The sequence below is a fragment of the Macaca mulatta genome, chromosome 15 (assembly GCF_049350105.2).
Source record: "Macaca mulatta isolate MMU2019108-1 chromosome 15, T2T-MMU8v2.0, whole genome shotgun sequence".
Classification (NCBI taxonomy): Eukaryota; Metazoa; Chordata; class Mammalia; order Primates; family Cercopithecidae; genus Macaca; species Macaca mulatta.
In genome coordinates, this window is record NC_133420.1 from 45,583,158 (window position 1) to 45,597,502 (window position 14,345).

Here is a 14,345-nt window from a genome sequence, read left to right on the forward strand (position 1 = left end):
CAACAGGAATTTTTTTCTTACAGTTCTGGAAACTGGGAAGTCAAAGATCAAGGGACCAGCAAGGCAGGTTTCATTCTGAGGCCTGTTCTCTTGGTTGACAGGTGACCATCATCCAGCTATGTGCTCTAGTGACCCCTTGAGTATGTTCTATGAGAGAGAGGCCGCAAGCTCTCTGGTGTCTCTTCTTATAAGGTCACTAATCCTATCAAATCAGGACCCCACCCTTATGACCTCATTTAACTTTAATTATTCCCTTAGAGACCCCATTTCATTCCAGTCACACTGGAGGTTAGGGCTTCCACATTGGAGTTTTGGAGGTGATGGCGGTGGCTGCTGCCATCACTCTTACTGCAGCAGGGAGGCGCAACTAGGGCTGCACATTCCATGAGCTGGTGGGAGCCCTGCCCTACTGGGTGGGACTACAGCTGCCCAAACTGCGGCTGTAAGTCTGAACCTCCCTGTGCCCTTGGACGGGGCAGGAAGGAGGCAGGATCTGCCCTCTTGTGTGCAACTGCAACCACCTGACCCACAGCTGCAGACCTGGGCTTCGCACTTAGAGCAGGCAGAAGCCGAGGACAAGCAGGAACCCTGACCTTTCCAAGTTGGCTGGGCGGGAGCTCCCTGGGTGCAGCTGTGGCTGCCCTCTCAGGCGCAGGACCTGGGCAGGTTTACAACTGGGCAGGTTTACATCTCTGCAGCCTGCACCCTTGGGGCTCGAGAAGGCCCCATCGGCCAATCCCTGCTGGCTCGGGGATGTCTGTTCCCGCCGCCTGGCCGCTCCCCGCTCCTGGAGCCAGCTCCTATCTTGGAGCAGGTTTGGGGCCAAGCCCCGGGGCCTTGAATGGCAGTGGGAGGCAGAGCCCTGGGTGGAAGGGAGTGGGTCCTTGGTAAGGCCCCACCTTCAGGCCGGGCTTCCAGTCCCGCCAACCAGAGTGGGGACTCATGGTGCCTCTTCCGGGCGCCCATGGCCACCCGCGGACCAATCAGCATGCACTGCCTCTTCTCTGAGCTCCATAAAAGCCCTGGGCTCAGCCAGAGCAGGGGAAAGGTCTGCAGAGTACAAAGAAGACAGAGAGACTATGGGATGACCAACTGCAGAGAAGAGCTACGTTCTCCACTGAGAGCTGCAGAGACAACCTGCCAGCAGAGAGGAGCCACCCTCTCCAGATGAGAACTGAATACTGGACACATGACCCGCCTACAGAGAGGAGCTGCCCACTGTGGGTCTCCTCTGAGCTGTTGTAACACTAAGTAAAGCTCTTCTTTGTCATGTTCACCCTTCACTTCTCTGTGTACCTCCTTCTGACTGGACACAGGACAAGAACTCGGGCAAAGGTGCTGGCCAGAAAATTGACACCCCAAAGATCCCATACACATTCAGTCCATAATACATAAGATCAATTATCACAAAATAGTAGGATATTTTTAATTTTGTCCTAAATTATCATAGGTATTGCAAATTGTTTTATCTTAATACAATATCTTTGTTACTAGAGAATCAGTATCAAGCTTCACTTGTTACTTATAACCCTATATATATGTATGTGTGTGTATATATATACACACACAAATATAACAGGAATTATCAAATGTTTAATATTGCAGAAATAGTTCTTTAGCCAACAGTGCAACTGTTGTGACTACTGAACTAATTCTGACGAGCTCCAGAATCACAAATAAGAATAAGGAAAATAGGAAAATGGACACTCACTAAAGGGAAACATCTTGGTTGTGCACAATTCCATTGAATTCCTCTGATCTGAGAGGAGGTATTTGGAAGTTAATAATTTGCCTTTTCTCTTGCCTCAGTTCTGCTGCTCAGCTATTCCCAGCTAAAATGAGCTGTCCCATTTCTGACCTCAACAGAGGCATAACTCGTAAACCTTCACAGCAGTCCAACCCAGCCGCCTTTTCTTTCAAGAACACAGGGCAAGAGGTGTTTCCACAGGGTGTAAATGGTGTTAGTCACAGAAGCAGATGTTCAAGGTTCCAGGTTGTTCTGTGACAGAGCCAAATGCCAGATCCCAAGCACAGAGGTTCTCATCTGTCCTTTAACAAATTTGCGTGCTTGCATGTGTGTACTGGATCCTCTAAAATGTGGCGGCAGGAGTCCTTCCTGCTTGCTTAGGTCTATGGGCAATACTGAGCCTAATGAAGCCTAAATGACTTCATACTGTGCTATATAAGTGAAGAGTTTATAGTCTTTTGAATAGAGGAAACTGGTGGGAGAATTGAGGTACCATGGGGCATGCAGTGATATAGGCAAGCAAACCCAAAGAAATGCATACCATTGCTAAGGACATCCTCTTTACACTGTGAATAGCGATTGCATTTGCCAAAACATCAATTGTCACATAAAATTTAATGTATTAGCTAGAATGTATCTGTTTTGTGGGTTTGGTTGTGTTTAAGTTGTAAACCTAAATTCCAAACAATTCTTAATTTTGAGAAACATCATCATATTTATTTTGGAAATCTTATAAAGGTGAATAATCTTCATATGCAGACACAGGACTAGTGCTGACTGACAACTGTTAGAAATGGATGATCAAAACTTATTTCTGTGTCAATTATTAAAAGATTTCTCAAAATAAAGCTGGGCTTGGTGGCTCACGCCTGTAATCCCAGCACTTTGGGAGGCTGAGGCAGGCAGATCACTTGAGGTTGAGAGTTCGAGACCAGCCCGACCAACATGGTGAAACTCCATCTCTACTAAAAATACAAAAATTAGCTGGACGTGGTGGTGTACACCTGTAATCCCACCTACTCAGGAGGCTGAAGCAGAAGAATCACTTGAACCCAGAAGGCAGAGGCTGCAGTGAGCCAAGATTGCACCACTGCATTCCAGCCTAGGTGACAGAGCGAGACCTTGTCTCAAAAAAATAAAAGATAAAATAAAAAATTTCTCAAAATAAGATGATTTCTTTTAAAATGTTCTAGGAGAACTACATACTAAAAAGAAGCCACATAAGTGGCAGCAAGAGAGACAAGCATGTTATTAATTCAAAGCTACAGTTCCACATTTAAGTATTAGGAAGTAGATACTGAGCAGGAAACTTCTTTTCAAACAATGGCAAGGGGGCTTCTCTGAACCTATTCTGATTCAGGGACTGCCCAATACAAAATTAAAGATTTTTTAAAATTTACAAATAAAGGGAAAATATCTGTAAAATACTGCATTTTAAGCTCTTCTAAGAGGCAATATTAGCTAATGTCAGTGCAAAATGTTCTTATCTGACTTGTCTTTTCATCCACACTGCCCAACATGGTGCCTTGCACATAGAAAGCCCTTAATGAGAAAGGAAATTGCAAAAGGATATACAGTTGACCCTTGAACGTCACGGGCTTGAACTGCGTAAGTCCACTTATACAGGGATTTTTTTCCAGCCAACTGCAGATTGACGCTACAGTGTTCATAGCATGCAAAACCCGCATGGATAGGCTAGGCAGTATGTTCAAGGGCGTCCATTATATTTTTAGCTATGTATTTTTATAAGTCTGAAATATTTCATTAAAATGCAACCCCAATTAAAAAAATAAGTCATTCCAACATTTGGCTCATGCCTGTAATCCTAGCAATTTGGGAGGCCAAGGTAGGTGGATTGCTTGAGTCCAGGAGTTCTAGACCAGCCTGGGCAACATAGCAAAACTCTGTCTCTACAAAAAGTACAAAAATCAGCCAGGCGTGGTGGCACACACCTGTAATCCCAGCTACTCTGGAAGCTGAATGGGAGGATAGCTTGAGTCCGGGAGGTGGAGGCCACAGTAAGCTGGGATTGCACCACTGCACTCCCGCCTGGGTGACAGAACAAGACTCTGTCTCAAAAAAAAAACAAAAAAACAAAAAAACATTCACGTGCTCTGAGCTACAGGCACTGTAACAAATTACCATAAACTTGGTACCTTAAAATGACAGAAATTTATCCTTTCACTGTTCTGGAGGCCAGAAGTCCAAACCGATTTCATAAGCCAAAATCAAAGTTTCAGCAGGGCCACACTTTCTCCAGAGGCTCTAGGACAGCGTCCCTTCCTTGCTTTTTCAAGCTTCTGGGAGCTGCCAGCATCCCTTGGCTTGTAGCTACATCACTCTAATCTCTGCTTCTGTGGTCACATTGCCTTCTCATACATCAAATCTCCGTCTGCTTCTCTCTTGTAAAGACATTTGTGGCCAGGCATGGTGGCTCAGCATTTTCAGAGACTGAGGCAGAATAATCGTTTGAGGTCACCAGTTTGAGACCAGCCTGGCCAACATGGTGAAACCCTGTCACTACTAAAAATACAAAAATTAGCTGGGTGTGGTGGCCAGTGTCTGTAATCCCAGCTACTCGGGAGGCTGAAACAGGAGAATCACTTGAACTGGGGAGGTGGAAGTTGCAGTGAGCCGAGTTCGCACCACTGTACTTCAGCCTGGGTGACAGAGCAAGACTCTGTCTCAAAAGAAAAAAAAAAAAAGACACCTGTGCACTTGTGATTGCAGTGAGGGCCCACCTGGATAATCCAGGATCATCTCCCTATCTCAAGACCCCTAATTTAATCACATGTGCAAAGATGCTTTTTCCATATAAGGTAATAATTACAGGTTCCAGGGATTAGGACCTGGCCACAAGTACCTTTAGTTTTAGTCACCATATGTACGCAGTCCTTTCCTAAGGTTCAGGTTGAATAAAATTGGCTCAAGGGTAGTAAATAAAAGATACTGATTAACTATCAAGGAACTTCAAGAATGCTCAGGGATTTGGAACATGAAGCATAGGGCTGATATTTTGTCATTAATCCTAAATAAGAGCCTTTTAGCAAATTTGTTAAATTTGTAAATGGAACCAAGCCCAGAAGAACTGTGTTTTTTTGTTTGTTTGTTTTTTGTTTTTGTTTTTCTGTTTTCTTTTTGAGACGGTGTTTCACCCTTGTTGCTCAGGCTGGAGTGCAATGACGTGATCTCAGCTCACCACAACTTCTGCCTCCCGGGTTCAGGCGATTCTCCTGCCTCAGCCTTCCGAGTAGCTGGGATTACAGGCATGCACCACCACGCCCGGCTAATTTTGTATTTTTAGTAAAAACGGGGTTTCTCCGTGTTGGTCAGGCTGGTCTCGAACTCCCGACTTCAGGAGATCTGCCAGCCCAGCCTCACTAAAGTGCTGGAATTACAGGCGGGAGCCACCACGCCCAGCTGTAGAAGAACTGTTAACAATGCCAGTGCAACAGTTTCAGAAGACCAAACACTTTGATAGATCAGTAATGCTAAAGGGCATATGAGCTGCACAGTGTACTATGGTTTGGATGTTTTTGTCCCCTCCAAAAGTTCATGTTGAAACTTAGTCCCCAGTGTAACAGTGTTAGGAGGTGGGACCTAATGGGAGATGTTTAGGTCACAGGTGCTCTGCTGTCATGAACAAATTAATGTCACTATATAAAGGGCCTTGTGGGAGTGGGTTTACTCTCTTCTGCTCTTCTCCTACATGAGTTCACAGCAAGAAGGCCCTCCCTCAATACCAGATGCTGGTGCCCTGATTTTGAACTTCCCAGCCTCCAGATTGTGAGAAAGGAACTTTCTGTTCCTAATAAATTACCCAATCCCAGCCGGGTGCGGTGGCTCATGCCTGTCATCCCAGAACTTTGGGAGGCTGAGGTGGGTGGATCACTTGAGGCCAAGAGTTCGAGGCCAGTCTGGCCAACATGGGGAAACTCCGTCTCTACTAAAAATATTTAAAAATTAGCTGGGTATAGTGGCGCATGCCTATTGTCCCAGCTGCTTGGGAGGCTGAGGCATGAGAATTGCTTGAACCTGGGAGGTGGAGGTTGCAGTGAGCCAAGATTGTGCACTGCACTCTTGGCCTGAGCAACAGAGCGAGACACAGTCTCAAAAAAAAAAAAAAAAAAAAAAAAAAATTACCCAGTCTCAGATATTCTGTTACAGCAGCACAAAATGGACTAAGGCAGAAATTGATACCAGAGGACCTAAAAATGTGGAAGTGGCTTTCAACAGTTTTGAAGTGAATGCTGAAGAAAAAGCTTGTATTGCCATGAAAAGAGCATTAAGCGTGACTCTGGTGAGGGCTTAGAAGAAGGGGAGAGCTGCAGGAGACTCTGAATCTTATAAAAGATTATTTAAGTTGTTGTGAACAGAAAGTTGGTAAAAATATGGACGTGAAGGCCATTCAGATGAAGTCTCAGATGGAAACGAGGAACAACCTATTGGAAACTGGAGGAAAGGTCGTCCATGTTATAACGCGGCAAAGAACTTGACTGAATTATATTTGTGTCCCAGGACTTCATGGAAAGCAGAACTTAACAGTGATGAGGCCAGGCACGGTAGCTCACGCCTGTAATCCCAGCACTTTGGGAGGCCAAGGCAGGTGGATCACCTGAGGTCAGGAGTTTGAGACCAGCCTGGCCAACGTGGTGAAACCCCTTCTCTACTAAAACACAAAAATTAGCTGGGCATGGTGGCAGGCACCTATAATCCCAGCTGCTCGGGAGGCTGACGCAGGAGAATCGCTTGAACCTCGGAGGCAGAGGTTGCAGTGAGCTGAGATAGCGCCATTGCACTCCAGCCTGGGCAACAAGAATGAAACTCCATCTCAAAAAAAAAAACAAACAAAAAGAAGTGATGAACTATGATATTTGGCAGAAAAAATCTCTGTGCAGCAGAGCATTCATTTCAGGGTGCTGTGTGGCTTCTCTTAACTGTTTATAGTAAAATGCAAGAAGAGAGAAACAATTTAAAAATGGAATTTATCATCAAAAGGGAAGCATAATATAAAGATAGGGAAAATTCTCAGCCTGGCCAAGTAAAGAATAAAAAAATACATTTAGGAGAAAAAAAACCAAGGATGTGACCAAGCTACCTTTAGTAACAAGATTAGTAGGAAGAGAAGGGAGCCAGGTGCCATTCATCAAGACAATGGACGAATCACCCTGAAGGCATTGCTGATAATTTTTAGGCTGTGCCTCCCACCACAAGCCCAGAGTGCTAGGACCTTGAGGGCAGAAGAGTTTGGGGAGAAGGCCTGGGGAACCCATCAGAGCTGAGGACTCACTGTGCAGAGTTTCAGATGCAGTACTCTTTGCTGCCCCAGCTGTAGCTCAAGTGGGCCCAGGTGTGGCTCAGGGCATTGCTCCAGGCCACTCAAGCAGTGAGCCTTGCTGGTGTCCGCATGGTGCTAATTGTACAGGAGTACAGAATGCAAGAACTGTGGTGGCAGGGCTTCCTTCGTCTGGATTTTAAAGGCTGCCTCAGAGAGCCTAGGGACCCAGGCAGACACCTGCCCCAGGGGCAGAGCCATGGCAGAGAGTACCCATTAGGGCAATGCCTAGTGGAGCCACTCCTCAGGGAGTGAGGCCACCCCGAGACCCCAGAACTGTAGAGCCACTAGTATGCAGTGTCAGCTTGTGAGAGCCACAGGCATGCCATTTCAATGCATACCCAAGGCTTCCCAGGGCCTTGGGCATCCAAACCCCACTCCAGTGTGTCCAGGTGGTGGGACATGGTGTCAACAAAGATCCAGCCTTAAGATTTAATGTTGTTTGCCCTGTTGGGTTTTGGACTTACTTGGGTCCTGTTAATCGTTTCTTCTTTCCTATTTCTCCCTTTTGGGAAAGGAATGTCTATCCTATATCTGTTCCATCATCATATTTTGGGAGTAAATAATTTGTTTGATTTCACAGATCACAGCTGGAGGGAAATTTACCTCAAGATGAATTACACTTTGAGTCTCACCCATATGTGATTTAGGTGAGACTCTGGATTTGTTTTTGTTTTGAGACGGAGTTTTGCTCTTGTTGCCCAGGCCGGAGTGCAATGGCACGATCTCGGCTCACCGCAACCTCCACCTCCAGGGTTCAAGTGATTCTCCTGCCTCAGCCTCCCTAATAACAGATCACAGCCATGCACCACCACGTCCGGCTAATTTTGTATTTTTAGTAGAAACAGGGTTTCTCCATGTTAGTCAGGTGGCTCCATGTAGAGAATTCATTCTAAATGAATCCTACCATCTCCCTTAAGTAGATAATCCTCCAAGGCTAATAATGGTCAGAAATCTTCTGCATAGAAGGTAGTGGTACAGAAAGGGGAGAGGGGTGAAAGGTATTGTGGTGTTTTTTACATTTTATTTTAGAACATTTTTTTTTTCTTTTTGAGACAGAGTTTCCCTCTTATTGCCCAGGCTGGAGTGCAATGGCGCGATCTCAGCTCACCGAAACCTCTGACTCCTGGGTTCAAGGGATTCACCTGCTTCAGACTCCTGAGTAGCTGGCATTAAGGGCATGTGTCACCATGCCTGGCTAATTTTGTATTTTTAATAGCGACGGGGTTTCTCCATATTGGTCAGGCTTGTCTTGAACTCCCGACCTCAGGTGATCCGCTCACCTCAGCCTCCCAAAGTGCTGGCATTACAGGCGTGAGCCACCACACCTGGCCTATTTTAGAATATTCTTAAACATTTATTTTGAAAAAGGCTAGTCTGGTCAGGTGCAGTGGCTCACGCCTGTAATCCCAGCACTTTGGGAGGCCAAGGTGGGTGGATCACAAGGTCAGGAGTTTGAGACCATCCTAGCCAACATAGTGAAACCCCATCTCTACTAAAAATGCAAAAATTAGCTGGGTGTGGTGGCACGTGCCTGTAGTCCCAGCTACTTGGGAGGCTGAGGTGGGAGAGTCACTTGAACCTGGAGGCAGAGGTTGCAGTGAGCCAAGACCACATCACTGCACTCCAGCCTGGGTGGCAGAGTGAGATTCTGTCTCAAAAAAAAAAAAGCTAGTCAAGTGGAGCAGTGAGAGTAGAGAAAGAACAAAGAAATCTGAAGAAATCTGTAATTGGTTGTGATCAATTAGTTGTAAATACCACTGAACTCGGACCAGCCAAGGCATTTTGTGGATCCTGATGTATTAGTTATATAGTGATGTCTAATAAGTTATCCCAAAATTTAGTGGCTTAAAACAAGACACAGCCAGGCATGGTGGCTCACGTCTATAATCTTAGCACTTTGGGAGGCTGAGATAGGTGGATCACCTGAGGTCAGGAGTTCCAGACTAGCCTGACCAACATGGCAAAAACCCGTCTCTGCTAAAAATACAAAGTTAGCTGGGTATGGTGGCAGGCGCCTATAGTCCCAGCTACTCAGGAGGCTGAGACAGGAGAATGGTTTGAACCTGGGAGGCAGAGGTTGCCATGAGCTGAGATCGTGCCAATGCACTCCAGCCTGGGTGACAGAGTGAGACTCCATCTCAGAAACCAACAAAAACAACTACAAACAAGCCATATTTACTATCCTACATAGTTTCTGTGGATTGGAAATTTGTGAACAGCTTAGCTCGGTGGTTCTAGCTCAGGATTGGTTTCAAAGCTGCAATCAAGATGTCAGCCAGAGCTGCAGTCATCTGAAGGCCTGCCTAGGGCTGGAGGATCCACTTCCAAGGTGGATCATTACTTGACTGGCAACTTGGTGTTGGTTTGTTGGTGGAAGGCTTGCCTCAGTTCTTCTTTATGTGGGCTCTCCACATGCACTGCTTTAGTGACCCCATGACATATACATGGCTTTCCTTAGAGCAAGTGACCCAAAAGAGGCCAAGGTAGACACTGCAATCAGTGTCACACACTGACACTTCCACAATATCCCATTGGTTACTTGGGTCAAGTTTATTCAACGTGGGAAGGGATGACAATAGGAGGGCTGTCTTGGAGGCCACCACATTTTGTTGTATACAATCTTCATGATATTTCATATTAATACTCTGAGTTAGAATTTATTTTTAATAGAAAATAATAGCTTATAGATATGAGGCATCTGGTTTGATTTTATTTAATCTTTAAAACAATGGTATAAGGTAGGTGCTTTTAATAATACCCCTTTCCACAGATAAGGATGTTGAGGAACAGATAAATAACTTGTCCAAATGTTCACCCAGTAAGTGCAGGGCCAGGTTCTAAATCCAAGTTCTAAACTGTTAAGATTCAGGGTAATTTGTTACATAGCAATGGATGACTAATACCGTAATTGTCTCAAAGTGCTACACATTATTTTAAAGGTTGTCTAGCCTCATGCAGATCCCCAAATACTTTATCACAAAATACCAGAAAAGGAGGTTAGGGTGGTTTCAGTTGGAAATTAGGGACTATTGTCAACTCTACTTTGATATTGAAGGTCTGTAACCACAGTGGTTTCAGGATAAAGTAATTCACAGACTGCTATTAGTTAATAGAGCCAAGGGGCTATAACATGCACTCCTGTCTTGGATTTTCTCCTAATATATTTCTCAGCTGACCTTTTTTTTTTTTTTTTCGAGACAGGGTCTATTGCTCTGTTGCCCTGGCTGGAGTGCAGGAGTGGAGTGCAGTGGTGTGATCATAGCTCACTGTAGCCTTGACCTCCCGGGCTCAAGCGATCCTCCTACCTCAGCCTCCCAAATAGCTGGACCACAGGTACACACCACCATACCTGGCAAATTTTTTAGATTTTTTCTAGAGATGAGGTCTCACTATATTGCCCAGGCTGGTTTCAAGCAATCCTCCTGCCTTGGCCTCCCAAAGTGCTGTGATTATAGGCATGAGCCACCACACCCAGGCTCAGCTGACCTACTGACCACTTGCCAAGATACCCAGTACAACAGATTGTTCATTGTTTATATTCTAATAGTAAACATTTATTGAGTACTTATTATGTGCCAGGTGCTATTCTAAGTGATTTACGTATACCCAATCATTTATTTTTATTCCCATCTTATAGATGATAGAACAGAGGCACCAAAAGGTTAAACCAGGGCTCACAATCATTAAGTGTTAAAGCTCGAATTTGCATTCAAGTAAACTGACTCACTATTAACCATTGCGTTAGAGGTTAACACAGTGAGGCAAAAGTTCCAAAAACTCTAGGAGAAGACAGAAGGGTTTCAAGGGCTATGACCTACCAAGTAAAAGGCAAAAGAATCGGAAGCAAGTTAAATTTATCTTTCTCCTGATCATGTTCTTTCAACTCTCAGAGGCTGAATTTACTAGGAAATTATAAAATGTTGTTTAGGGTTAGAACTCTTTTTTCTCTCACCTCCTTAAATAAGCTTTGTTCAGAATGTCCATTTGAAACTTAGACTGGAACTTTCTGTACCCTAGTTTCTATATTGCCTAGCTAGGCCACAAAACAAAAAAAATTCTAAGGTTCTATCAGCCATTTAGATCTCAGTCATCTTTTTAGTCATACTAGAACTCACGAAGTCCTCTTAACTGAAAGGGCTCCTGGCCTACCATCAAAATGCTCATGTGTTAGGCTTTATATCTGGATTAAAGTAAAGTCAGCAAGAACTGGTCTCAGAGGAATTCTTTCCTCCAGAACAGAGGCAATGTGTGAGATTTAAGAACTCAGGACTTAGCATCTGGCAGAACTTTCAATTTGAATCTTAGCTCACTATTTGACATAGAGCAAGAAACACGAGTCTCAAATGTAAATCAGGAAACAACAGGACCAGAGCTGATGCACAGGAAGCACTTCGCATTGTAGAAGGCACTCAATAGCTGCTTGGTATAGAGTAAATACATGCTTGGTTTTGAGTAAATAAATACTTGGTATTGAAACGATTATTTCAGTCATTGATCTGTGCACAAGAAAATTGTGTATCATAAACATTTTACTCTTGAGCAAACATCGATTATTAAAAACACATGTTCAAATTCATTATCCATTCTATTTAATTAAATGCTTGAGGCGCTTGGGGAGCTTACATTTGTGATTTAAGTCTGTGTGTTTTACAAATGTATCTTTCAGAAGAGATTAAGACACTGCAATTTTAAGCAGGGCAGTGTGGCTCACGCCTGTAATCCCAGCACTTTGGGAAGCTGAGGTGGGCAGATCCCTTGATGCCAGGAGTTCAAGACCAGCCTGGGCAACAAAGCGAGACACTGCCTCTATAAAAAACATTTTTTTTAAATTAAAAAAAGTGCAATTTGAACACATGTAAATATAAGATTACCTTTTAATTCAAATGTGTAGATATCTATTGTGCTGGAATCAGGTGGGCAGCAGGTGATCTCACTCATGGCATCTTGGTGTTCTGCGATGTGGCACATCCACTTCTTAAATGCAGATTATTGCACTGTAATAAAAATCCTCCATGTTCAGTGCTTTCATTGTGTATAATTGTGTAAACTGTAGACAAAAAATATTCCTGAATTTGTGTGTGTGTGTGTATGTGTGTGCGCGGATGTGCAATCCGAGATGGTTGTTAAAGCTCGAAAGCGAGCTTAGCCTCTAGACTCGCCTCTCCTCCGAGGCCCAGCCAAGGTGGACTCGCACCGTCACAAGACCGGCCAGGCCGTGGCAATGAAGAAGAAGCCAGTCTTGGTGCTAGGGACCCAGTTGTTCTCCGTCCCGCCCCTGCCTGACAGCCCCGCCCTGCCCCGCCCCGAGCCACGCCCCACCCTGGCCCCCCGCCCCCCAACAGTACTGCTTGCATCTCCCGTGAGCCTCTTCGACTGTCACTCTTTGGAGAAAAAGTGACGTCTGCACTGAGGTGGCCGCTAAAGTGCGAATCGCGACGGGTGGTGGCCGTTGGGTCCCGGCGGGAGGCGGGGTTTCCGCTCCCTGGGGCGCACGTCAGTCAGGAGGCGGAAGCTCAGCGGGGGCGGGAAGGTTGTAGTGCGGTGAGTTGAGCTCCTTTTGCCTAAGTGGTCGCGCCCCCTTTAAGAGCCGCGATTGGAAAGCGAGGCGGTCCCGGTGTCCTCGGGTCCCAGGTAAGTACGACAGTCTGGCGGCCCCGGGGAATGGAAAAGTGTGGCCCCGGTCCTAACCTGCCGCCGCCGTCTTTGTTGCTACAGGCAGCGACCTCCCCTCCGACCTTGCCACCCAACATTTCTCGCTGCTACTTGCTTCCTTCGTCTCGTTCACAGTCCTGGCCCAGTCGGCTCTGCACGCCCGCAGGCAGGGACCTTTCTGGCACGCCAGTCTAGCCCTGTCACAAGATGGCCCTGTTGTCCTCCAGTCCTAACCCGGCATTGTCAGCCGCTGTAGACACCTAACGATTCGTTTATTAAAAACCGGTGCCTGTTTTCTATTTCTTATGTCTTTCCCGGCTCCCTAGACTAAGGCGTCACTCTTTGCTCCCAATGAAATTAATTATGTGCCTCCGGCACTGTGCCCACCTTTTAAAGAGCGCGTTTGTTAAGCTTTTTTTTTTTTTTTTTTTTAAATTAATAGTATATGGTTGCTTGAATAAGACTTTATTTTCCCATCGGATTATATGTTCCTTGAGAGTAGGAGTAGGATCTTGCTCATCTTGGATCTCCCCAGGATTTAGTACGAAAGCACGAAGTTTGGAAACCAGCAGCCCAAATAATTCTTACTAGCTTTATGACCCTGGGTACGGTCTCCTCATCTATAAAATGTTGATAAATAAATAAAGGAACTAATTTCGAGCATCTTACACAGTGTATGGTGTAGAGCAGGTACACTACTCCTTTTCTTTTTTTAGCTTTCAGCGTACACAGTAGTTGCTGGGTATGTGTTTTAGACGAATGCAGAGACACCATAGGTGAATGATTTTTTTTCCTAACAGCATGATTGTATTGACTCTTATCAATTGGTTGATATATTTGGTAAATACAACCTAATGTTTATTAAAGACAGTAATGCTAAATGGTATGAACATCTGCAAGAATAAACAATGCCGTATTTAATTAAATGCTTGAGACACTAGCAGAGTTTACATGTGGGATTTCAGTCCGTGTACATTTCAAATGTATCTTTGTGAAGAGGTTAAGAAACAGCAAACATTTCATTGTAAGGAGGGAGGCTAACTGTTCCTTTTAGTTTGTGATTAAAATATGGTGCATTGTATATGTGTGTACACATATTTTACAGGTGATTGTGAAGTGCTGACCAATTGCCACTGGACATAATTGAAACAAAATAGGAAAATGGCAGCAAACTCTTCAGGACAAGGTAATGACAGCGGGAATTTCTTTACTAGGAACATTTTCCCCGTATAGTAAATGTATTTGAATAAGAGAAAATTTAGCATAGGGCAGTTACTGTAGCCAGAATTTAAAAAATGAATAGCAGGACAGGAGCGGTGACTCACTCCTGTAAGCCCAGTAGTTTGGGAGGCTGAGGCGGGTGGACTGCTTGAGGTCAGGAGTTCGAGATGAGCCTGGCCAACATGGTGAAACCCTGTCTCGACTAAAATACAAAAATTAGTTGGGTGTGGTGGCAGGCACCTGTAATCCCAGCTACTAGGGAGGAGAATTTCTTGAACCCAGGAGGTGGAGCTTGCAGTGAGCCGAGATCGCGCCACTGCATTCCAGACTGGGCGACAGAGTGAGACTCCATCTCAAAAAAAAAAAAAAAAAAAAGCAAAGAAAAAA

At 44.9% G+C, this 14,345-nt stretch overlaps 1 protein-coding gene across 6 annotated transcripts in view; it reads left to right on the forward strand.

Annotated features, from left to right (window-relative positions):
* Positions 1-12,585: 12,585 nt before the first annotated feature.
* The window catches only part of INIP (INTS3 and NABP interacting protein), a 35,874-nt gene continuing 34,114 nt past the window's right edge, over positions 12,586-14,345 (forward strand). For all 6 annotated transcript variants that reach the window (XM_077968323.1, XM_028834976.2, XM_077968322.1 and 3 more), the window contains exons 1-2: positions 12,586-12,716; positions 13,843-13,923. Coding sequence is in view for 3 of the 6 variants with exons in the window: in XM_015117060.3 (XP_014972546.1) it covers positions 13,899-13,923 (25 nt within the window). In the remaining 3 variants the exon portion in view is untranslated. The remainder of the gene's footprint in view (positions 12,717-13,842; positions 13,924-14,345) is intronic.